Consider the following 25,606-nt stretch of genomic DNA (forward strand, 5'->3'; position numbering starts at 1 on the left):
CAAGTGAGAAAGATGTGAAGGGGACATCAGAGAGGTCCTAAGATTGAGAAGGATTTTCTGGCTCTGAGATGCAAGGAGTGCAGAGGGGTCTAGGAGCTAAGGGCAGTCCCTTGTTATTGCCAGCAAGGACACAGGGGCCTCAGTCCTACAGCCACAAGAGCCTGGATTCCTCCCACAACCTGAGTTACTTTCCCTGAGTCTCCTGGAAGGAATGCAGCCCAGCTGGACCTCTGACCTCCAGAAACTGTGATGGTGCAAATTTGTGTGATTTAAGCTGCTACTTTTGTGGTAATTTGATATGGCACCTGTAGGAATCTAATGAATCTTCTATGAATAATTATAAAATTAATACATTTTGTTTTCTTCCATTTATCACCCAATTTTAGTCAACAGTAGTACCTTTCTCAGTGTTTGCCTTTAGACTATTAAATCTGCTTGTATTTCTGTTATTGAAATGTCAGCTTTAAATTATATCCCTTGACTCAAGTTCTTACTGATGAAGCAATGAGCTAATTATTCTACCTCTCTCCTTCCCCTCCCAGTTTTTATTAGTTGAGTCATTACTCTGTAGTCAGGGCATTACATTATCTGCCTTCTGTTCCTTTACTGAAAGCCCACACTTGTCTTAGTCTTACGTCTACAGATAAGGTTCATGCTCATTGGTAGCCCTTTCAATAACATTTCCTCTGTCAACTTTTGATTGGCTGAGGTTTGTTTTGGAGGCATTTTCTCAGAATGGTTGATGGGAATGGTCCTTAAGTGCTGCATGTTCGAAGCAGTAGGTTCTTGGCTTCTGGGCCAGTTTGAATGTTGGCAGAACGTTTGGTCCAGACTGTCATCCTTTGCCTTGTGGATGTCACTGCACTGTCTTCTGACTTTGAATGTTGCTTTGGAGAAATCTGAGGCCTGTTTTTTTTTTCCCTTTGTAAGTGATTTAATTTCTTTCTTTTCATCTCATTTTGTTCACTTTTCTTGTCTCTGTCATTCATAATACTTTTAAAATTGGATTGTTTTTTGTTGAGTTATGAGTTCTTTATATAATCTGGATGTTAATCTCTTAACAGATGTATAATTTACAAATATTTTCACCCATGTTGTGAGCTACCTTTGCACTCTGTTGATAGTGAACTTTGATGCGCAGAGGTTTTTGATTTTGATAAAGTCCCATTTTTCTATTTTTTCTTTTGTTGTCTGTGCTTTTGGTGTCATAGCTAGGAAATCATTGCCAAATCCAGTGGCATGAAGCTTTTCCCCTGTGTTTCTTCTAAGAGTTTTATAATTTTAGCTTTCATATTTGTCTTTGATACATTTTGTAATAATTTTTAGATATGGTTGAAGGTGAGGGTCCAACGTAATTCTTTTGCATGGGGCTATCCAGTTTTTCTAGCACTGTTTGTTGAAAAGATGGTCCTTTCCCCATTGATCCAACCCTTGATTCAACCATTGATCCAATCCATTGATTGAACCATTGTTGAAGATCATTTGACAATATACTCCAGGGTTTGTTTCTGGGCTCATTCTACTCCATGGGTCTATATGTCTGTCTTCATGCGTTATCGTGATTTTTTTTTCGTTTTGAGATATGATCTTGCTCTGTTGCCCAGGCTAGAATGCAGTGATGTCATTATAGCTCACTGCATCCTCAAACTCCTGGGATCAAGGAATCCTCCTGCCTCAGCCTCCTGAGTAGCTGGGACTACAGGTGCGTACCACCACACCTGGCTAATTTTTAATTTTTTTGTAGAGATGGGGGTCTCACTATGTTGCCCAGGCTGGTCTTGAACTCCTGGTCTCAAGTGATCCTATGAACTCCCAAAGTATTGGTATTACAGGCATGAGCCACCTCACTTGGCCTCCTATACAGTTTTGATTACTGTAGCTTTGTAGAGGGCTTTGAAATAAGGAAGAATGTAACCTCCAACTTTGTTCTTCTTTTTCAAGATTGTTTTGGCTGTTAGGGATCTGTTGTTCCTTTTGGAATGAATTGTTTTTTTCTGGATTAGCTTTGTCAGAGTCCTCCTGGCCCCCTTCTCAGAGAGGCAGGGGATGGGGACATAGGGTTGAGTCGCTTTCCAGAGCTCTGTCCCCCTCCATCAGTACTGCCACCGAAGCAGACTGCTTCCTGCACAGGTGGCTATCTGGGCGATTCTGTGTGGAGCGTTGACTCCTCTCTCGGTTTTTCAGGGAGTGTCTGACACCAGCCCCCTTTCCTGGTTCGGTTGCTAGTGGTGTGGCAGAGAAGGGCTTCTGAGGTCTTGGTTTGCTGGCCGTGCCCAGGGAGCACGTTCTGCAGGGGCTTCCCGAGACCTGCCGCCCACCACGCCCCTCCTCCGCGAGCATGCTCCACTCCCGCCTGAGAGGACTCCAGCTCTCTGCTCTTGCTGGTGGCCCTCACCTGTGTTTTGTGGCCTGCAGATTGTATTTGTTTACTATTTTTTCTAAATTTGAAGTTTGGGTTTTAAACTTTTAGTTTGTTAATTTGGGGGCGGCATTCTCCTTGTTGCTGTAATGTGATTTCTAGAAGTGAATAGGAAATAATATGCTAACGTATGAAGCCACACTTATACTTGAAGTCAGTTTCCTCAGTTTAAGAACCTCCTAGAATTACGAGCATTAAAAAAGAATAATGTGGTTCAAATGCCTATTCTGGTCCATGCGCACAGTGGGCACTTCACAAAGACTCATCCATGCCCCTGCCCCTTTTGCCATGACAGTAGGGCCACCAGGCCTGGCTGGGCTCAGTTGAAGCTGGAGGCAGGGGTGGACCCTGCAAGGCTGTGAGTAGGGTGTGAGTCAGGCCAGCTGGGCTGGCTCAGGGCCAGTTCTCTGAGCACCACAGACAGTGCCTGGACAGTGCCTTGAACCTCTGACCTGGGTGGGGCAGGGGCGGCCCATCCCCGCAGTTTGTTCCATCCACCTGGCTGCCTCCTCCCTGCAGGCCTCTGGGTGAGCATCTGGAGGCACAGGGCTGCCCTGGTGTCTCAGACACTGAATTGGCCTCCCCCGCAGTTCTAGCCAGGGGCCTAGGCATCAGGGGAGCAGCCGTGGGTGCTGGTGGGAGTCAGGGAAAGCTTAGGAGGAGAGGGGAGCTGTGGATGGGCCCCCAGGCAGGCAGCGGAGCAGAGAGGCCCCAGATGTGATAAGGCAGCTTGTCAGTGCCACCTCATCTGTGAAGGTGGCACAACAGGTGAGGTTGCTCCCATTTTATGGAAGGGGACACCGAGGTGCTGAGATACTGAGGGACCAGCACAAGCTCTTATAAGTGGAAGGTGGGACCTCTTGACCCTTGTGCTGGAGCATGTGGTTCTCTAGCCCAGCTCCTGGACAGCGCCTGCGCGGGTGTTTGCTGAGGTTAGGGACCATTCATCCTGTTTGCATAGACCCCCCCACCCCCAGCCTGAGGGAGAAATGTTTCATTGAATTATTTGGAAGCTTTTGAAACTCTTGAAAACTCTTGGTGTTCCTTCCACTCCCACTGGTTGAGCACCTCTGGGTTCTGGGCATGCTCCAGGTGCCACCAGGGGATGTTCCCTGCCCTTGCCACCGTGGCCTTACTTGTTGTGAACGTCCCCCTGGCTGCCAGACTGACTGCCTGTCCCATTTCTTCCCATGAGGCTTCACAGCAGAGCTGAGGAGCTGGCTGTGTTTGCTGAGAAGGTTCTGGCTTTGGGCCGACATCGCTATGGGCAGCAGGCTCTAGTCCTGCCTTGCCGAACTCCCTCCAGCCTGGTCCAGCAGCCTAGCTCCTGGGAGGGACACCTTAGAGCGTCATAGGGTGATGAGACTGCCTCTCTTGGGAGTCTTCCCTGGGACCTCTGAGAGCTGCCTTGTGGGCACCCCTGCTTCCGCTTGCCCCCTACCTGCCCTCTGCCCACCCCTGTCCCCTCGCCCTGCCCCTTGCCCACTCCCTCACCTCTGTCCCCTGCCCCCTGCCTGATCCCTGCCCCCTACCCCTTCCTCCTGCTTGTCCCCTGCCCCCCATCCTCTCGGCCCTGCTCCTTGCCCATTCCCTCACCTATATCCCTTGCCCTCTGCCTGATCCCTGCCCACTCCCACCCCCCTTCTTACCCCCTGCCTGTCCTTCTCACCCCTGTCCCCTGGCCCCTGCCCACCCCTGTTCTGGCACCTGCAGGGCTCCTGTCTGCTGGCTTTGCAGAGGACGGCTGTTTGGCATTCACATTCTGTACTGGGTGGTGCTTTGCCTCTGTGCCTTGAAGTGCCAATGTCCTGTTGCACACATCCTGCCCAGCCTCCGTGCCTGCCCTCCCCTGGCCTGTCTTTCTCCAGGTCTCTCAGCTGCTCCTTTCCTGCTGAGCCTGGCTCTGGGTTGTCCCCAACATGCACTGACCCCTCCTCCTGCCTCTCCCTTAGGCCCCATGGCTGTGACTCTGCTCCTGTTTCTGAGACTGCAGGCAGGGCTGGGGTCAGCCTTTCCTTGTTCTATTGTGGATCCCTCTGCCCTTCCCTAGGGGGGACACCACAACCGCCCCCTTGAGCCCCCTACCCCCCACCCAGCACTCTCCTTTCCCTGGGAACCCTGCTCAGCCCAGGCTGTGCTTCCTTGGCCAGCCACTGCCTGCTGCCTCCACCCACCCATGTGCCAGCATCACTCTGGCCCAACTCTAGCACTGCCATCTGTAAAAGGGGAAGACTCCCACACCCTCTGCCCTGAGACCTGTGGCAGTGGTTGCCCCCTGCTCCTGCAGAGGGTCTTGCTTCGCCCAGCCTATCAACCTGCTCAAGTTACTCCCATCTTAGAGCAAACAGACAGACAGACAGTAAGTACTTGGCCAGCCTCCCTCCCCTGTGGGTGGAGAAGGTGGTGATCTGGGGGTGGCGTGGGGGCACTGGTTGTGGAGAACAGGGCCTGGGGTTGCTGACACCGTAGGAGATGTGGGTGGTGTAGGTGCTGATGGTGTTTCCTGGCAGCCAGGAGGTTGTGTGTGGTGACAGGGAGACTGAGGGCACAGCTGGGCCCTGTGGACACACTGTGTTAATGGCAGGCCTGGCAAGAAGAGAGCATACCCACCCACCCCCGTGTGGCCCCGCGTTAGCCCAGCTGTGTGGCTGTGCCCCCTCCAGACCAGGTGCCCTCACCGTGCACTGCTGCAGCCTCACACAGACCTGGTTGTAGTGCGGAGCGTGTGCTGCTGTGTCCTTGGCCATGGCTGTCTCTGCCCCGGACAGTGAGGACCTTCAGGGCAGAGCCCCCTCCCCTGGGCCTGGCACTGTGCTGGGCACAGGGAGATTTCTCTGGGGACATGGAGGAAATTGGATTTGCTTGCTGGTAAGGATGAAACCAGGGCAGTGCTGTGGCACATTGTCAGGGTTGAGGTCCCAGGGTGTGTGCGTTTGCCCTTTTCTCCATGCCTAGTGGGCTCAGCGGTGCCCCCAGCCCACTGTGAGGATCCAGCCGGTGCGCAGCAGCCCTCCCAGCCATCTCGTCTCGCTGAGCTCACACAGGTCCTCGCCGATCCCCCTGGGAGAGCTGGGCTGTGGACGTGGGGGCTCCTGCTGCAGACTTCCATGCTCTCAGCCGGATGGCTGTGGCTGCTCGTCCAGCGCCTGGTCCAGTGGGCAGGGCCAGCACACCTTTGGTGGGAGAAGACCTAGGTGTGGATCCCGCCTTGGCCTCTGGCCAGCAAGGTGGCCTGGGGCAGATTCTGACCTCCCTGAGCCTCAGCTTCCTGACTGGGAAATGGTAACAGAAAAGCTCTTTCCCTGTAGGCCTGAGAGTTGAAGTGGGGGCCAGAAGCTGCGAGGAGGCCTGCCGGGCTCCCTTCCCTCCTGGAAGGCTGGGCTGTCTGGAGAAGGGGATGGCTTTGCCTTGAGTAGGGTGTGCTCGGATGAATGGGGGCCATGTGCCCCTCCTTCCCACGGCCTGAAGATGACAGCAGTGGCCCTGCTGCTCCTCCACCCCACCCCCGTGTTGAGACCCCTTGCTGTCAGGAGATCTCTGCTTGAGGGCACAGCGGGGCTTCCTCCCCCTGCCCTGTGACTCAGGCATGTCTCTTTCTCCTCTGCTACTGCCATCCTGGGAGAAGGGACTGGCTGACAGTGCAGGGGCCAGGTGGGGGGCAGAGCCAGGCCTTCGTGGGCAGGGAGAGAGGTTGGGGTGCAGGCAGTCCTGGCAGGCAGAGGAGGGATGAGGGGCGTGCATTGCTGGCATTCTCACTGCCCTTTTATACCACAGCGGTCGGTGCTTCTCCAGTGCTGATTTGGGGTGTCATTCTGTGAGGTGCCTGGGGGTGCCGGGCTGGCATCCTGTTTGACGTGGAGTTGAAGTTGCTATAACAACACTGATTCATATAATTGCAGCTCCCCCTAGCCAGGCCTTCTCCTCCTCTGGCTCTCTGTCACATCCACAGGCACACACGCTCGTGCATGCAGCTTGGTGCGCACGCCCGAGGCCCACCCACACGGAGGCTGCAGAGGGCTGGTGCCGGCAGGGCTTGTGGGCCCGGCCTCCCCCACCCATGCTTGCCCCCGAGCATCTGGCCTGTGTGTGGGGGGGTGTCAGGTACCAGTCAGAGGAGCGGGTGGCAGCTTGCTCCCCAAGGGGGGACTGATCGGCATCTGGGAGTGGGCACGAGCTGGGCTCTGTGACTCAGTGTCCCACACACGCAGATGAGCAGCGGTGCCGCGGGTGCTGACTGTTCCTGATGCTGAGGCAGGCAGGGCTCGTCTTCTGCTCCGTTTGCGGCTAACCAAGGAAGCTGAGCTGTGGGAGGTGACAGTGTATGCCCAGGTCACCAGGGGGAGGGGACTTGCCTTGAGCTGGGGCCACCGCTGCCACCGAAGGAAGCAGGAAGGCTCTGCAGTACGTCGTGTGCGGCTCCTCGGTTAGGTGTGTCATACCCCTCCGAGTGCTTTCCTTCTTCTACCCCGCACTGGCTCCCAGCATGAGCGGGGTGTCCTGCCTTGGCCTCCGTCTCCCCTCACCCCCCGCTAGACAGGCAGGCTCCAAGGTTGCTACAGGGCTCCAGGTGTGAGTGCACCACATGTGCAAGGTTTCCACTCAGCTGGGAAGGAGGGGTTGGGGGCTTTGGGGTCTAGGGGTTAGGCCAAGGGGTTGGGAGAAGAGACCTGGTTGCAGGAGGGGCCTTGACTACGCAGCAGCCTCAGTGACGCTTTAAGGTATGATACCTGCTCTGTGGCATGCTGATCCATCCTCTCTGGCAGCAGCCCTTTGAGGCAGGGGACCTGTGCCCATTGTACAGATGAAGAGGCCGAGGCTCTTGGGTTTAAATCACCTGCCCAAGGTGCTGTGATGGGCGGGAGGACAGTGTATGCTGCCCTGTGCTGACCTGCTTGGGCTTGGTGCTGCGGTCCTGAGGGTCCTTCTCTGCAGAGGGATGCTGCCAGCCCAGTCCTCAGAGGCTGACATTAGAGCCACATCCAGAGACCTGTCAGGTGTCCTGTGAGCTCAGCACCACCTGCTGCGGTGGTAACAGTGCCTGGAGCCTGGAGGGTGTGGTCCACCTGGGCCACCTGGGGCCACAGAGAAGCTCACACTCTACTCAGAGGCTGGAGTGGGCCCAAGGGCACTGTGCCTGCTGTGGGGCTCCTGGCAACAGTGCCCAGGCCTGTCAGAGCACGTCACAGGCCTGTGTTCTCAGAGGCACTTCCGGTGTTAGCTCAGTTTCCCCGTGGCCACCCCTAGAAGCAGGGACTGGGGTGTCTCCTTGTTACCACCAGGCTGCCCCTAATCTCTCTGGCCCTACAGATTTGCTGATTAATGAACATTTCCTGTCAATGGGATTCATGCTACGTGTTGCTTTGCAACTGGGTCCTGACCCTGAGCACTGTGCGTTCGAGGTTTGTCCCGTTGTGGCATCTGTCGGATCTGCACCCTTGGCACCATGATGTGTTTCCTGCTAGTCTGTTACTGTGCACGTGCTGTGTTGTGTTTGACTGTGTTGTGGTTAACACACAAGATGCACAGATCTCAAGTGTTCAGTGTTCCTGTAGCGAATGTGACGTAGGACATTTTCACCCACAGAAAGTCCCTCGTGCCCCTCCCTGTCTCTCTCTCCCAACCCCCCTGTGTTCAGTCACCACATGTGAGTTTTGCCTCTTCTGGAATTTCCTGAACTTGGTGTCATGTGGTGTGACTCTCCTTGGCCTGGCTTCTTGTGCTTCATGAAGCATCCTGTGGTTGTGGCGTCAGCGCCTTCTCCCTTTGCGATGCTGGCTGCCGTTTGTCCCTTCCCCTGCTGGCGCGTGCCTGGGCTGTTTGGGTTGGGTGACCCTGGCAAGGCTGCCTGACAGGGCATACAGGCTCTGCGGGACGCCTGTGTCTGGCTGTCTTGGTAAGTGCCTGGGGGTGGGATGGCTGGGTCAGGGCAGACACATCTTTATCAGAAACTAGTGAACGGTTCTCCAGAATGGCAGCTCCACTGTGCACGGCCAGCTGGGGAACCGAAGTTGCTCCTGCTTCTCGTGGGATAATGGTGACATACATTCTGCACATTCTCATGGCCTTGTTTTCATGTTAGCATTATCTTCTGAGCATTACCCACGTAACTAAGTATGTATTTTTAGACACTATTTAGAGTTGCCACATGCTATGTAGGTATGTGACGTGGTTGATTATTTCTCCATTATTGACTATTTAGGCGGTTTCTGGTTTTGCAGTGCTTCCAGCTTCTGACTGTTTCTGTTTGGATTCCTTGGAGCACAGCTCTTGGGGTGCGGGGGGTCTCTCTGACTAATTGTTTGGGAGGGCTTGTGCTGCTTTGTACCCCTATAAGCTGTGTCTGAGGCTGGGGGGTCCAGGCACTGCCCGCACTCCGTGTCCATGGGCGCAGTCTGATAGCTGGCACGTCCAACTGGCTTTCCTGTGAGTTTTCACCAGTTTGATTCTCATGTGCTGACGGGTCACTTGCTTTTCCCACTCACTTCCTCAATTTAGTTCATACTATGTTAGAAAGTTTTTAAAAATAAATTTGTAGGAGAGCTTTATATATCAAGGACAGCAACCTTTGTCATATTTGTTGCAAATATGTTTTCACTTTATCTTTTGCCTTTTAATTTTGCCTATGTTGCATTTTGATTTATAGAAGCTTTTTTTTAATATGCTGCCAAATCTGTTTGTGTGTGTGTGTGTGTGTGCGTGTGTAACATTGCATTTGTATTTGCTAAATGTTTTCTTTTGGGTTGTTTTAATGTTTTATATTTTATTTTTAAACCATTTAACCCTTTACTCCATCTGGAATAAATGTGGGTTCCACTGCATTTTCCCAAGTCTTCCTTTCGTTTGTCTGGACGCTGGATGTCGGATGCCTGAATGTCTGCTGGGGAGATGGGTGTGAGAGCTTTGGGAGGGGTGAGGTGGGCTCTGAGAATGCTGTTGCTTCCCCTGCTGTGCCAGGGTGGGCACAGTGGAGAGATGGGGCAGCAGGCTCGTGGGGCTCTGCCAACACTGTCCTCTGCCTCCTGGGTGACCTCAGGAGCGCTTCCCTCTCCCTGAGCCCAGTTTCCCTGTGTTGGTCTCTCTGCTTGGCTGGGTCCTGCTGGGATCTGCCTAAAGCTGCTTGTCCTTCTGGGGACAGCAGGCCTTTCCACTGTGGGTGTCCAGGGGTGGGCCTGGCACATTATTCCCTCACACTAGGCACTCAGGCTGGGGACTGGGAATCCTGTGTCTGGGCAGGTCTTCCAGCTGGCCTTGTCCTTTCACCCTGTACCTTCTCCAGGGCAAGGAGCCTGGTTTGGTCCATTCAGGCTGCTGTAACAAAATGCCATAAACCTGGTGGTGACAGATATTTCTTTTCTACAGTTCTGGAGGCTGGAAGTCTGAGATCAGGGTGCCAGCAGGGCCAGGTTCTGGTGAGGGCCCATTTCTGTGTTGCAGACTGTTGACTTCACGCTGTGCCCTCTCATGGTGGAAGGAGGGCTAGAGAGCTCTCTTGAGTCCCTTTCATAAGGGCGCTAATTCCACTGATGAGGGCTCTACCACCATGACTTAATCACCTCCCAAAGGCCACAGCTTCTAATGCCATCACCTTGGGAGCAGGATTTCAACATGTGAATACTGGGGGGACACAGACATTCAGACCGTAGCAGGCCCGTTGGGCTCCAGTGTCACCCTGTGATTCTTAGGTTCCCTTTAAGGGAAAACAGAGCAAGTAGGTGCATGTTGTGTGTCTACCTGTCTCTTTCTTACTCCCCCATTTCTGGGTGTGTGGATAGGTAGGGGAGATGGAGTGACTTTCTCAAGGTTACACACTGGTCCAGCCAGAGTGGGGATTCAGACCCAGGTGGCTTGCGCTGTTCCGCCTCCCCCGACTCTGGTGGGACTGTGTTCTCCATGTGTTTATAACAGCCAGCCATGCAGCCCACTGCAGAGGGGACCTCCGAGGCCCCCGTGGGCCTGGAGGGCAGCCTAGAGGTGGGAGGCGGAGTTCTCCAGGCCCTGCCGCCCTCTTCCTTTCTCCTCCCTTGCTCCATGTGTCTGCACAGCTTTATTCAGTGCTGCCTGGGCCTGGGCTGGCTGCTGGGGACTTAGTGGAGCCAGCGAAACCTGGGGGAAGAAGCAGGCTCTTGCCTTTTGGGCTTCCGCCGCTACAAATGGGTGTCTCTGTGTAGCAAGGTTGCCCAGAGAGCCGAGTGCTGGTGGTGTCAGGAGCTTGATTTTATTTTTTCATTAAGCCACTTGATTCACTAATTGAAGGGTCAGGCGCTTGCGGGCCCATGCTGTGTGCGCCGTGATGACTGGATGGCAGACTTCGTTGGGAGATGCACCAAAGACTGCCCGGTGGGTTGAGTGCTTGTCCAGTGGCTGCAAGGCCTGCACGGTGGGTCCCCAAGGAGCCTAGGAAGCGGGCTCATGGCCCCAGGGCCTGTCTTGCCAGGGCCTGTCCCGCCAAGGCCTGCCCCATCCTTCCCTGCAGAGACTAAGGGGCATGCTCATGCTGCCCTGACCACCACGTGTGGTGCTTCTCACCTGCTACCTGCCCTCCCCACGGTCACCGCACAGGCCTGGCCCTGGGTGTGCGCCCCTGTCTGCACAGGACCAGATGTAGACATCCGCTGTAGGCGCCCTTGAGTCCTACCTCGTGCAGCAGCCGAGAGACTGCTCAATCCTCACGGGCACCTGGATGCAGACATGTGGCTTGTCCCTTGCTGTATCCCAGGGCCTGGCACAGAACAGGCTCAGAGCATACTGTGACCAATGTTGCTGCCCCCATGGGAGACGCATTTCTGTTTAGCTGCTGTCGAGATGTGTTGCTCCTAAATTTGGGCATCTTGTTTCCAGCCAGCCTGTCGCCTCCCTGAGGGGAAAGGGGCCAGGAGCTGGTAGTGTTTGGACACCTGCCCGGTGCTGGGTCCCCTGCAGGTGTGTAAAAGGTGGAATAGTCTGCTAGAGCAGTCTTGGCCTGGGGCGGCGGGACCTCAGGCTGAGCTGGAGTCCCTCCCTCCTCTGCCTAGCCTCACCCTGCCCCTGCCAGCTCCTTCTCCATACCTTTCTCTTTTCAGACTGCTTTTATTTGAGAGAACTCTCCAGGGGCCTGTAATTCATGGGTTTCCTGCTTCTAAAGTGATTTGCTTGGAAGCCAAGTCCCCAGTGAATGAACTTTAGTATTTTAATTTTTTCCAAACTGACACCTCTTGGAGACCTTCTCCTTTGCTCCACTCGACAGCACATTAACTAGAGATTGGATTTTCTTTCTTTTTGGTGTTGTGATCTTGTGGGGTTTGTTCCGCTGGCTGTGCCAAGTCCTTCCTCCTCAGGCCTCCTCTTTCCTTCCTTTCTCCCTTCCCGTCTGGCCTCTGCCTGGAGGGGCAAGGCTGTCTCCTGGATCCCAGAGGTCTGAGGCCCAGTCTCTGCTCTGCTCCTATCTCGGCCCAGGTCCTGCATCTATACAGCACCTGGCCCAGCAGGTGCTGGCAGGTTCCAAGGCTGGGATTCTGTGCCGGGCCCTTCATTGGCTGACGTGCTTCCTCTTGCCCAGCCTGCAGCCAGATCCTGGGGTGGCTGGTAGGAGAAGGCCGGGTGGTGGGGTTATCTCTCAGAGAGTGGGGGTCAACACTCCTCTGCCGTGGGGACAGTGTGGTAGGCTCGGGGTCCTCTGATGCCATGCCAAAGTTGGGAGGGCAGCCTCATCCTGGCCCCTGCTCTCAGGGGCCATCACTTTCACAGACCTAGGCCCTTGGTATGGCCTGGGGTAGGTTGTGAGGAGGTTGGGGGGTGCTGCTATGGCCTGGGGCAGGTATGGGAGGACTCTGGCTGAGGAAGGCAGGAGCTTGTAGGCCTACCTAGGACCTCCTCCTGGAGGATGGCAGTGAGCCCTCCGTGAGGTTGTCCTCCATGCCTGTTCTTGTTCCTTGGGCTAGTTGTGGGTGGCTGGAGAATTGGGAGAGTTCAGCTTGTCATTGCCCTCCTGCTGCCTCCCTGCTGGGTGGATGTTTTCCCAGCTTCCCCTCTGTCAGCCACCAGTCTGTGTGAGGCCTAGCTGGGCCTTTATGACCACTGTAGCTACCCTTTGAAGGTGGCAGTGCAGCCAGGCCTGAGCCTGCTCCCACGGCCCCGGCCCAGGTCTGTGCCTTGCGGCACCTTCAGGGACAGGATGGTTTTCTTCCCAACGGAATCATGCCCAGCTCTAGGCCTGGTTCTCATGTCTGCTGCCTAGTCTTAGGAGTCCTTCCTGCCCCTCTCTCTCCCTGTGACATGCAGAGATGGAGGCTGAGGGAGACCCACTCAGGATCTCAGCAGGTAGGCGAGAGAGAGGAGACCCAGGAGATGCTGGGCAGCAGGATGAGGAGGCAGATTGGAGAAGTAGAGGGAGGTAGAAGGGCGGGAGAAAGCACCCAGAGGGAGAGGCCCACAGGGAGGGAACGGCAGTGACAGGGCAGGGCCGGCATGCTTGAGCACTGTGGTTAGGGAATGTTGTAGGTCCTTTTGCTTCTGTGAGCTCAGTTTCCTCCAGCATCCCTGTGAGGCAGGTACTGTGTTAAAAACCAGTTTCACAGAGGAGGGTCGTGGCTTGGAGGTTATGGAAAGTGCCAGGGGTGACACAGGTAGCAAGTGGCAGGGCTTGCCCAGCAGGGCCCCCACTGGGGCCTTTAACATGTCAGTCAGAATTAATTAATTAATTAATTAATTAATTAATTAATTGGGACAAGAGCTCACTCTGTTGCCTGGGCTGGAGTATGGTGGCATCATCATAGCTCTCTACAACCTCAAACTTCTGGGCTCAAGTGATCCTTCCTCCTCAGCCTCCCAAAGTGCTGGAACTACAGGTGTGCGCCACTGTACTTGGCCAGTCATAGTTAATTTAAAATTCCCTGATAGTTATGGTGTCTAAGTCTGATTCTGCTGATCATTTTGTTACTTGAAAATGGCTTGCTTTTTCTGGTGTGTTTCATACTTTTTGACTCATTTAATTGATTTTGATTGATTGTATAGAACTTCAGACTGAGGTAAATAATATTTATGCTTAGAAATGGGCATATCCTGGTTGAGTATGGTGGCTCACACCTGTAATCCTAGCACTTTGGGAGGCTGAGGTGGAAGAATCACTTGAGGCCAGGAGTTTGAGATCAGCCTGGGCAATAGTGAGACCCCACCTCTACAAAAAGAGAAAAATTAGGCAGGTGTGGTGGTGCACACCTGTAGTCCTAGGTATTCAGGAGGCTGAGGCAGGAGGATTGCTTGAGTCCAGGGGTTCGAGGCTCCAGTGAGCTGTGATCACACCACTGCACTCCAGCCTAGAAAATTAAAAAAAGAAAAAAACTTAAAAAAGAAAAAGAAAAGAAGAAAAAATAATAATAAAAAAGAAACGGGCATGTCCCTTTTGCTCATGTGCGGGTTGAGTCAAGCTGGTGAGGAATTGGCTTGGATTTGGGTTTTATTGCTGCTGTTTTTACCCTCAGTGCACAGCCCAACTTCAGATTCCTCTGGAGTTACCTCATGCTAAGGGGGGCTGGTGTTCCTGCCCCGGCCCCCAGCCTTGGGCCTTCCTCCTATGAGGGTGCTGCAGGTGCAGGGAGTCTGTCCCTACACTCTTGCCCTCCCGCAGCAGTAGACTGATCTGGCTGGCACTTAGGTGCTGGTGGCCTGGTGGTGGTTGTCCCATTGCAGCCTCAGTCCCAGGCAGGCCTGGTGTTGGAGTGGGGTTTTCTCAGTGACCCTCCCTCTTCCCTTTGCCAGTCACACTTTGCCTCGAGTCTTTTGCTCATCTTGTAGAGGAGAGTGTGTCTGCCCCTGCTCTAGTGGTCCCTGGAAGGCACCCTGCCTCTTTTCTGGGGACAGAGGGTGTTCTTTACCCTTCCCCAGCCTCTGTGGGTATTTCTTTATGACCTGGGGCCACAGGGGCCAGCCATTGCCACCCTTGGGCTTTTATTCTTTAGGGGAGAAGGGGATTTTTGTCTCTCAGCTGCAGGGCTACCTTCTCCTTGCACCTGCACTGCTGGGGTCCTGCCTTGTCCTGCTCCAAGCTTTCTTATGAGCACCTGCTGGGCCATGGCTAAGGCTTGTGAGTGGATGTGGCCACCCAGGGCGCCTCTCACTTGGGCATGGCTGAGTTCTTCTTGCCTGCCTATGCCTCCCTCTCTCTCTCTGCTGCTGGGGTTGCGTGCTCCCATCTTGTCTATCCTTGGACTATCTGTCTTTCTTTAGTGTTGTGGGCTACTTGTTTGGCCTCATACCTCTGCTCTCTAATGAGTCCAGTAATGATCATTTCCTAGTTTTGTAGCTTTTTCTTATTGTTAGGTTGGGGAAACACTCTTTTCCGGCTTCCTACATTGGGGGCAGAAGGGGAACTCTCAGTGTAACTGTAAACTGCTTTTCTCTAGTTATGAGAGAGCTTGAGCAGTCTTTTCATATGTTTAAGCACCAGTTTTACATTATGTATGTGTCTGTATATGTGAATTTTCTGTTGTATCTTTTGCCCATTTTTTTCTATTTTTTTTTTTCTGTCTCCCTGCAGTTTCTATGAGCACTTTATATATTAGGGATATTATTAGCCTTTTGTCTGTGACATATATTGCAGATGTTTCTTCTCAGCTTGTCAGTTGCCTTTTTACTTTGCTTCTCTTGTTTTTTCCCATGCAAAAGTGTTTTTGCTTGTTTGCTTTTTAAAATGTTGTCACATTTATCAGTCTTTCCTTTTGTAGCATCTTGATTTTGAATCCTATCTAGGAAACTTCTCCCTACACAGAGGTTGAAGAGGAATTCACTATTTTTTTGCACCTGCTTTCACTGTTTTATCTTTTACATTAATAGGCATGATCCATTTGGAGTGTATTCTTTTTATTTTGTGAGGCATGGACCAGTTTTTATTTTTTTCCAAATGGCTAACCAGATGTCCCAGCACCACTTATAAAAAAGTCCTTCTTTGATTTGTGATGCTGCATTTATCATATACTAAATTTCCATATGTACGTGGGTCTATTTTTAGACTTTCTTCCTTATTCCATTGGTCTACTTATGTTTTCATGCACAGTGTTTTAATTGGAGGCTTTCTAGCATTTTTAATAATAGTTTTATTACAATATAATTCACATATCCTAGAGTGCATGCTTTTGAAGTATACAGTTCAGTGATTTTTAGTCTATTCATAGCATTGTACATTCATCACCACTATCAAATTCCAGAACATTTTCTTCAGTCTGAAAAGAAAACTCATACCTCTTAGCAGTTACTCCCTCTTCTTCTTCCTTCAGCTCCTGGAAATCATCTATCTGCTTTCAGTTTCTGTGAATTTACATATTGTGGACATTTCATAAAAGTGAAATCATATAACGTGTGTGGTCTTTTCTTTCTGGCTTGTGTGTCTGGCTTCTTTCACTTAGCATAACGTTTTCAAGATTCATCCATACTGTAGCGTGTGTCAGTACTTCATTCTCTAGGATCTTTAAAAGTCCGCTAGTACTAGTTCTTTGTGTTTATTTGTTTAGTATTTTCCCAGTTATTCTTGTACATTTGTTTTCCAAAATGAACTTCCTTATCAGCTTCTCTAGCTTCATAAAAATGCTGGTTGGTATTTCTATTGGGATGGGGAAACTGACCAAAGAACGAGGGATGTCTTTCGATTTGATCAATTCTACTTTTGTGAACTTTAAAGTATTTTCTGAGTGTTTTAAAGTTTCCTCTAAGAGAAGTTTCCCATTTCATGTTAAATTTATTCCTAGGTATACTATCTTCTTTGCTGCTGTTGTTTTCTTTTTATATCCTCTAGCTGGTTTTTAATTTTGTGAAGGCTATTAGTTTCTGTATGTTAATTTTATATTCTGATACTTTACCAAACTCTTTTATTGCTTGGATTTTAACATTGTGTCACTAGGGTTCTCCAAGTATACTGTGGTATCATTTGCACAGAGATGTAGTTTTATTTCATTTCTTTCTTTGTTTTTTTTAATGTCTTGTTGATGTCTCATTTAACTGCATTGGTGATACCACCAGAGCAATGTTGAGCAGTACTAGGTAGAGCAAACACCTTTGTTTTCTTCTTGATCTGTGGGAGCTGTTCCTACTATTGTCCCATTAAATAAGGTGCTCATTTTGGGAAGAGAAGTTATTTATTTTATCATTCTAAGACAGCTGCTTGAGTGTTTTCATCAGAAATGAGTGTTGAATTTTGTTAATGTTGTTTTTAGCATCTGTGGAGAGACTCGAGCCTTTTCCCTTAGGTCCATTAATATAGTTTAGTATATTAATGGATTTTCTAATGTTGAACTTGCCTTGAATTCCTGGAAAAAATAAACAGATGGAGTTTTGAATTTTCCTTCTTAGTATTTTATTTAGTGTTTTTGCATCCATATTTGTAATGTATTCGTTTGCAGTTTTCTTTTTCTATTTTGTATTTGGGCTATGTTTATCAAGTTCTAGAATCAATGTTATACATGCTTCATAAAAAGAATCAGGAAATTTCACTTCATTTTCAATGCCCTAGGATGAGTTACGGAGCATTGGAAATGTTTGGTCACATTCCTCTGCAAAACCGTCTGGTCCTGGTGTTTTTTTGTTGGGGCAGTTTTTTGATAACTTTTTAAATTTCTTCTATTGAATTTTGTCTAAGTATTCTATTTCCAATGGGTCACTTTTGGTAAACTTTATTTTCCCAAGACATGTACTCATTTTACTTAGGTTTTATAATTGATTTGCATAGAGATTTATTTGCAAAATAGTCTTATGATTCCTTAACTTTTTTCTCTTTTAATGGTTATTCTCCTTTTTAAATTCTTATATTGTATGTTCATGCTCCTCCCTTTTTTGATTAAGTTAGCTGGTTGTTTGTCTTTTCTGTTATATTGTTTTAGAAAATGGAATGTTGATTTATTAATTATGTCTGTTTTCTCCTTTCCACCTCATTGATTTTTGCTTTGATTTGTCTTGTTTCCTTCCTTGTGGTTATTTTTGAATTATTTTGTTGTTCTTTTTCTAACCTTTTGAGCCAGGAATTTAGTTCATTTGTTTTCACTTTTTTCATCAAAATATTTAGTGTTATGAATTTTTCTGATTCCTACTTTAAATGTATCTTTCTGATTTTCATATGTACTATTGTCATTGTTATTGTTCTTTAGAAATTCTTCGATTTTCATTTGTATTTTTCCTTTTATTTCAGAATTGTTGAATAGATTGTTTTTAAAATGGGAAGGACTTCTTGGTTTTAGAAAATATTTCGGATGTACATCTATGTCAGCACCAGTGCCACAGTGTCTTAGTCACAGCTCTACAGTCTGTGCTCCTGCTCGTGAACATGGTGGGCCTGGCACGCGTTCACATTTTCTTTACTTTCTGTTAGTAATGTTTTACAGTTTTCAGTGCTTGCACCTTTCTTAAATTTATTCCTAGGATTTAAAAAAATGTCCAATGAGTTTTAATTTTATTTTTAACTCAAAATTTTTGGATGTAATTTTAGATTTAAGGAAAAGGTGCCAGATTAACAGGAAGACTTCTTGTATGTATTTCACCCAAATTTCCCAAATGTTAGCTTCTCCCTGCATTTGCTTTATTCCTGTCTCTCTTTGTGTATGTGTGTATATATGGCTTTTCTCTGAACCAGCTGACAGTGAGTTGCAGACATGATGCTTCTTGATCCCCAAATACACAATCTCTTACATAGCTACAGTGCAGTGACCAAAATCAGGAAATCAACATGGATATGCCATTCTTGTTCAGTAAGATTTATAGGACAGACCTTGTGAATTATGTCCTTTTTAGCCCATGAAATCCCAGGTTATGTGTTAGTTTTAGTGATCCCATCTCTTTTGCCTCCTTTTATCTAGAACAGCTCCTCAATCTGTCTTTGTTTCGAGGCATTGCCATTTAGAAGGTGGCTGGTCAGTTCTGTTTTTCAGGTTGGTGTTCCTGGTGTTTCTCCTGGTCGTACACTTGAGGGATGTCGTGCTCTTCCTAGTGCACCGTATCAGGAGGCACGTAGTGTTGGTTTGCCCCCTTGCCAGTGATGTTCACTAGGATCACGTGGTTAAGGTCGTATCTGCCAGGTTTCTACTGTGTAAAGTTATTTTTTCTTTTTTAATTAATAAGTATCTTGGGGAAGATACTTTAAAAGTATGTAAATAGCTTGTTAGTCATGAAACTTTCACTCACTAGCTTTAACATCCATTGGCCATTCTGACCAGAATCAACTATTGTTATGATTGTTGCTAATTCCCGACACAATTATTAATTGGCTTTCTACCCTAAGGAAGAGCTCTTCTTTTTTTTCTTATTTATTTATATAACACTGTGGGCTCATGTTTTTTTTTTTATTCAATGGATTATATAATTCTTATTATCATTACCTATTTTCATGTTCCAATTGTGCAGATTTGGCCAGGGGCAGCCTTTTACAGCTGGTATCTCTGTCCTTTTGAGATGTCCCTACCTTTATTTGAGTACTTTCTGGCTCTTCTGCATGTAACGAGGTACTCCAGGGTTATCTTTTACTTTCCGTGCTGTTGCTTTGGAAATCATTTTCCCCAAGGTATCTTAATTCCTCTTAACTCCTTTTAGTAAAGAATGGTATTTAGGTACCAAAATCTGTGTGCTGGGGATGCTCATTGCTATGGGGGTGCATAGCAGCTCAGCCCTCTCAGTGGACAGAGCTAGGGAGTAGATGTCTGTCATGTATGCACACAGCTTTGTCAGTGAGTGTGCATGTGTGTGCATGATTATATACACCCACACACATCTATATCTGTATTTCTCTGTGCATATTAAAAACCATGAATTCATACTGACTCCAGGTTCTAATCGAGTACCACTGCTTGGTGAGTGAGTGCAGGAATGCTTGGCATGGACGATACAATGATGAAGATGCACTCCTCTTCCTCTGTACTCAGGGTCCAGTGGGGAGATCATCATGAGGGCAGACATTAGGCTTTGGTGCCTGGTGCAGAGAGTGCGACAAGGAGGCCATGTGAACATGGAAGCTGGGACGGGCAGAAGGCACTGCCGACATGGGCCTCGGGTGACCTTGTTCCAGATGCTGTCTGTCTCTATGACTTTGATAAGTCACTTTCTCTTCTTGGGTTCAGTTTTCTCATCTTAAAAATGAAGGTTTGAACTAGATAAGAGAATACCTGGTATAGGTGCCTCTCTTCCTCACTTGAGGCCATGGTAGAAATTTGTCATGATTAAGACCTCCTTTGACCCTAAAATAGGTCCTACACATCTTCTCCATATGACATTGCAGTCTTGGGATGAGATGTGAGCAGACTGGGGGCTCAGTCTGTCAGGTAGCCTGGTCTCATGTAAGGTCATGGTCTTCACCCTGAGGTCTCTGAGTTGGTTTGGCTTCCAAAGCACCCCTAAGGGCACATTCGTGCTGCTGATGACATTTTAGTGGGGCCCATGGGTAGTGGTCAGTGGAGGGAAGGGCTGGTCCAGATGGCATTAGTCACAGTTTGAAGGCTCTTGCATGGGCCGACTCCCTGGTGTCTGTCTGGTCCTTGGGTTGAGCAGGAGCCTGGGCAGCTCAGCATCCACTTGGAATGACGTGAGCAGGACCAGGCATCCTGTGGTTGCCTCATAACCTTCCTCCCTGGGGCAGCTGCTGAGCTTACTCAGTAGTGCAGCCTGGGGCCTGCTGCTTCCCTGGAGCCACAGGGACTGGTATTGGCAGCAGGGCCCAGGGTGGAGTGGCATGCAGAGCAGTACCTGGCTGTGGGTCACTCCCAGCAGGCCTCCTGGGCAGTGCAGGCGAGTGAGCAGGCGAGTGCAGGGGATGATAGGGGTGGTAACTCATAGCCAGGAGGACTCAGGACAGTGAATGGGTAGTGCCTAGTGGATTCTTGTCTTCTGCCCCAGCCCTGCCTCCTTCAGGAAGCCTTCTGGATTCTCATCCTCTCCTGCCTTCTCACCCTGGGACGTTCCCCCACGGGGGAGGTCACTGGAGGAATTCCAGGGTGGGCAGCCTTCCATCAGTAGACAGGGGCATGTGGTTGGGCTTCACCCCCACCCCAGGGAATGAGCTGCCAAGCCTGTGTTAAAGCCCATTTCCCTGAGCCCCGTCTGCTTGTTTTGGTTCAGTGGGGAAGAGTGGGGGTGGGAAAGGCCCAAGAATTCCAGAGAACTAGAATCCATAGCCCCTTCCCACGGGCCCTGGGAACCTCAGCCACACTGGCCACCCTTCCTGTGTTTCCCAGCCTGAGGTGTGCACAGAGGAATGTTCGCTCTGGAAATCAGCCAGTGCATCTGGTGTAGGGGTGGGGCTGTGACGGTGGGTGTGCAGCAGCCCATGACACCCACTTGGGCCCCAGGATGGAGGACGGTGGCCAGCGTCATCTCTTTTGGAGAGCTGGAGTCCCCAGGGCTGTCCTTGTGCAGGGCTCGATGAAGGGCAAAGGGAAGAGGGTGTGTGTGTGACAAGCCCTGGGGTTGACGCTGGGCAAGGAGGGGAGAGGACATTGAGGCCTGAAGGCAGGTGACCCAGAGCTCCCTGTGCTGCAGTTGGGGACTGGAGGGGTGAGGGCATGAGACAGGAGGCTGTGGCAGAGTGTGGAAAGCCTGGGGGTGAGCCTAGAGGGTGGTCCACAGTGACCAAGGGTGTGACGGAGGGGCTGGGTTGGGGCTCGAGGACTCCAGTGAGGTGTCCGCATGTTGGTGGGACCATCACCTGCCACCTGCCCAGGACCTGGGGTGAGTGGAGTATCAGATGCTGGCTGCTATGGGGCTTGCCTGGTGCTCCTCCAGCCCTGCCCATCTCCAGGCCCCAAGGCCCTTCCTGGGGGATGGCAGGGAAAGCTTCTAGCTTGGCCAGAAAGGAAGTCAGAAGCATTGAGTGGCCCTGCTGTGAACACTTGCTTCTGGGTGGCCATGGATCCAGGGGCTTCCTCCTCCTCACCAGGCCCCACTATTAACTCTGGGCAGTGTGGTCTGTGGGGCCAACCCTGACAAATACCAGGGGATAGGGAGCTGCAAGCCCTAAAGCAGCCACATGGGGAGATGACAGCAAGGTTAGGGTGGTGAGGGATACCTGCTGTTGTCAACACGGGTCCTTCGAGGCCAAGTAAGGGAGTAGGGGACGGGGAGGGACAGACAGCAGCCCTCATAGCAGATCCAGCAGCCCACCCTGGGCCTCTTGCAGCCTGAGAGTGAGATGTCAGACAAGGTGCTCACTTTCTTGAGACTGCTGTGCACCTGTGCAGTTGCCTACTTCCTACCTGGGGAGAGGCTGTGAGGTCATAGGTGGGTGAAAGGTGAGAGCGGGCAGGTGGGCCGCAGCCTGGTCGCCCCATGGAGGCTCCTGGGTGGGGGCCGCCCTGCACAGTGAGTCCTCCAGGCTGCACTCGGGGCTCGTTGTGTGAGACAAGGATGAGGGTTCCCGGTGGTCTGCAGTGGGGCTCACATTGCCTGGGACATTGATCTAGGCCTCTCCTCCCTGTTCATCCTGGACCCCATTAGTTGGAGGTTCCTTCTCTCTTTCCAGTGGTGTCTTTGGCGCCCTGTGTTGGACTCAGGAGGGGTGTGAACGCAGCGTCCTGGCCTGGCTGCAGGACAGGCTGAACCTGTGCTTCATGGGAGGGAGTTAAATTTTGCCCCAGGTCATCATTTATTCTGTGAAGAACAGCAGGGCTGTGGTCCAGGGAGGAACACAGGTATGAGCTGGACCAGTGGCCTCCCCCAGGGACTTGATGTCCCCACATGGGTTTCCACGTGGAAGGTCACAGGTCATGTCTACTGAGGGCCTGGCGCTAGTCGGTGTGTGGATCCTGAGCTGTTTTAATTCTCAGGAGTCCTGTGGCTGTGCCCTCCCCGACCTGGCACGGCCAATCGGCGGCCACTTATCTTCTCCTCCCCTACCTTGTGACAAGCATTGGGCCACTCCCTGGCTGGAGCTTGAGGTCCTGAGGGCTGGCCAGGCCTGTCGTGTTCTGCTCTGTGTCCTACCCCATTGCCTAGGTCAGAGGGCCACGGAATGAGTGCCGGAAGGTGAACTGATTCCTCCTGGATGATCCCAGGAGGGAGGGACTGCCGCCCATTTTACAGATGAGAAAACCTGGGCCTGGAGACGGGCTGGGATCTGTGTGGGGCCTGCCCCTGCGGGGGACCTGGACCTACTTTCTTTCCTTGGGGGAGTAAGGGGCAGGCCACTCAGGGAAGCCCAGGCTAGGTCACATCCTTCCTTGTCTGCGGTAGGGAGGGCAGCCCTGGCTTAGGTGTTCCCTGCTGGACTGGGGCCTGGCCTCTGCCTCTGAGAATCCCAGGCCCATGGACAGAGGAAAGCCGCAGCCAGAGTCCTGGCCCTATTCAGAAGCCTGACTGGGGGGCCGAGCCCCACGCACTGGCTCTAGAGCCCAGGGGCATGGGGGCCCAGCCTGGAGCTGTGACCGGGAGCTCCGGCAGGCAGTGCAGTGGTGGCCTGCTGGCTGCCCTCTCCCTCCTCCTGGGCCTGCGTACTTTGTCCTGGGGGCAAGCTGAGTTGCTGGGGTGGCGGCAGGCCTGAGGTGGGCGTTCCCTGGCACCCCCGTTTCCTCTGGCATCCTGCAAACAGGATCTGGGCAGTGCAAGGACAGATGGCTCCCTTCAGGCTGGCGGGGGCTGGGGGCTCTGGGAAGAGCTGGCGCCAGCCTGGGGGGCACGAGGCCGGAGGGGGCTGGTGGCTGGCCTGGAGGGCGGGCACGGAAGCCGCTTGGTAGGAAGCCGTCTTGGGAGTGAGCGGGACATTGTCTCTGCCCTCTGTCCGGCCTTATTGAGGCAATCCTGGGGCTCAGGCCATTCTTGGGCACAACAGCCTAGCAGCTTCCGCCCACCCTCTGTCCTGTCCCTGCTGCCAGCTTCCGCCTGCCTGGGCTGCGAACACTTCTCCAGCCTTTGCCCAGCCCCACCTCCCATTTGGCTTAGTCATTGCCTGCTCTGCTGTCAGCACACTCCCCCGAGGGGCTCCCAGGTCCTGCTCATGCCTCGTCCCCATCCTCTGCCTCATCCCCTCCTGGCTGTTTCTCTTGTGGTCCAGCGCCTCCCTCCTCTGAGCTCTGGCTCTCGCTGGGTGCCTGCCCGCGTGTAGTCCCTGGACTGGCTGCCTCCTCCTGGAAGCCTGCAGTGCACCACAGGGTCCTCAGCTCCTAGCACTGTGAGCCACAGAACAGATCATGGCCCTTTGGTGAGAGCAGGGCCAGAGGGCCGACTCAGCACCAGCCCCAAGGCCTGGCTTCTGCCTCCATGCCCCGCAGTGCCCCGCAGTGCCCAGCTGCCTTCCTGGCTCCTATGCCACAGTGCTTCCCTTCTGGGAGGCTCTCCTGGTCTCTGGTGAAGTCTTGTCCAAGTGTACGTGTGTGTGAGGATGCTGACCTGTCTTGGCAGGGAAGCCGTGCTGGTTGGCCATGGTCTGACTACTGTCTGGCACATTCTAAGCCCTGCCCCAGCCAGTCAGCTGACCTTGGGCAAGTTGAGCCTTAGTTTCCTCTTCTTTAAGTAGCATTATAGTTACAATTCCTGCTTCACAGAGTCAGGAGGACTAATGGCACTCACACAGGCAAGGCACCTGGCCAAGGCCAGCTGAGCAGGTGCAGGTGAGGTGGGTGGCCCAACCTGGGCCAGTCACATATCTCTTGGGGCGTACCCTGGTTCCGCTGTCAACAGGACTCCCATGAGCACCTGCCTTGTAGAGTTGTGGGACACTCAGGGGTGTGAGCTGTGTCACCCTCTGAAAGACCCTGGGGCAGCATCTGGTGAGGGCTGGTCATCTTGTTCTTTCCCCCATCAGTAAGGGGTGGATAGACCCTGTGGAGGTCCTTGGTCCAGGGGCAGGGGACAGAGTGCCTGATTTTGCCCTGCTAGGATGTGGCTAACTATTAGTATGAATGGCTGGCTGATGTGTTGGACTAGGGCCAGCCCTGGGCAAGGACTTCCCCTGAGGGCACCCCAGCTTCCCCCAGGGTGGAAGGGTCCTGCCCAGAAGGAGGATGTGCATCTTACAAGGCACGGTGAAGCCTGCCTGCCTGGTGTGTGGTCAGTGTCAGGGTCTGAGGTCAGGCATAGGCAGGAAGGTTGGGGATGAGGGGTTGCCTGGATGTCCTGCTTGGACAGCTTGGTTGAGAAGTTGGGGCATGGACTGGCTGATCAGGATCAGTGGGGAGGAAGCCAAGGCACAGCCTGGGCGCTGGCAGGCAGAATCCCCAGAAAGCAGGGTCTGGGTGTTGGGGTGTAGCATGAGCTGGGGCTGGAGCAGGGCAGGGCCCAGCCTCCCGCCATGTGGTCCATGGATGTGAGTGAAGGCATGGGGCTGAAACAGCTGCTGCAGTGAGGGTGGCTGGGCTGATGTGGGCTTTTGAAAGCCTGCGGCCTAGGTGAGACTGGGGAGGGTTTGGAGGACACGGGAGGGGGTTGAGTCAAATTCTGGAAGGAAGTAGGGATGTGGGGCATCTGGGGGTTTTGTGTTGGTACAGCCGAGTGCCCCACGGCCCCTCCTTGCCTCGCAGCACTTGGGGGACTGCACCTGCTGGATTTCAGGCGCCCTCAGGGGCCCAGGGTGGGTGGCTGGGTGGGGCTTTGCATAGGCAGAAGACACGAGCTGGCACTTTGTGTTTCCAGGCTGCCTCCTCTGGCCAGCCTTCATCTCAGTCCGCTGAGTGAACAGAGGTGTTACGTGTTCCACTGTGCAGCAAAATGAAATCGCAAGTCAGAGCAGTGGCCAGACTGGGGATGTTTCCTCTGTCCCTCCTGTAGCGCAGCCCATGAATGCTCATGGCCCTCCGCTCACCTGGACAGAGCAGGTGGGAGTCGAGCAGCCTCGCTGCCTTCGTTTGCTCCCCCATGGGCTAGGCCCAGTCAGGCTGAGGGAGCCTCGCTGTGGTTTAGCTGCGTCCTTCACACTCGATTCCCTTTCCACCTGCCTGTGCAGGGTCTCCTGCCTCTCATGCACCCCTGTCGCATCCCAGCAGACCTCTCTGCCCCATGCGGAGCTATTGACAGTGACTGCTCCCTCTGCCAAGGCTTTCTTGGCTTGTCCAGTTCACTCCCCCTACCCACTCCCCTCTGTCAACTTGCTGGGCCCTCATTTTTCCACGGTGGCTTCTCTCCCTGGGTGATCCCTTTTATGACTGTCCCTACACAGTGGACTCCCATTCTGTGTTCAGCCCAGGCCCTGCATTCACCTCCAGGGCTTGGGATATCCTCCTGCCTGTGGCAGTGCCTCAGGGTGCGTCCTTGCGCTTG

At 52.2% G+C, this 25,606-nt stretch overlaps 1 protein-coding gene across 1 annotated transcript in view; it reads left to right on the forward strand.

Annotated features, from left to right (window-relative positions):
- The first annotated feature begins 710 nt into the window (after positions 1–710).
- Positions 711–25,606, forward strand: part of TSNARE1 (t-SNARE domain containing 1) — a 107,140-nt gene continuing 82,244 nt past the window's right edge. The window contains 1 exon segment of the mRNA XM_045560951.1: positions 711–925. Within this exon segment, the coding sequence (XP_045416907.1) occupies positions 743–925 (183 nt within the window). The 5' untranslated portion in view covers positions 711–742.

Source organism: Lemur catta, chromosome 9 (assembly GCF_020740605.2).
Source record: "Lemur catta isolate mLemCat1 chromosome 9, mLemCat1.pri, whole genome shotgun sequence".
NCBI classification, from domain to species: domain Eukaryota; kingdom Metazoa; phylum Chordata; class Mammalia; order Primates; family Lemuridae; genus Lemur; species Lemur catta.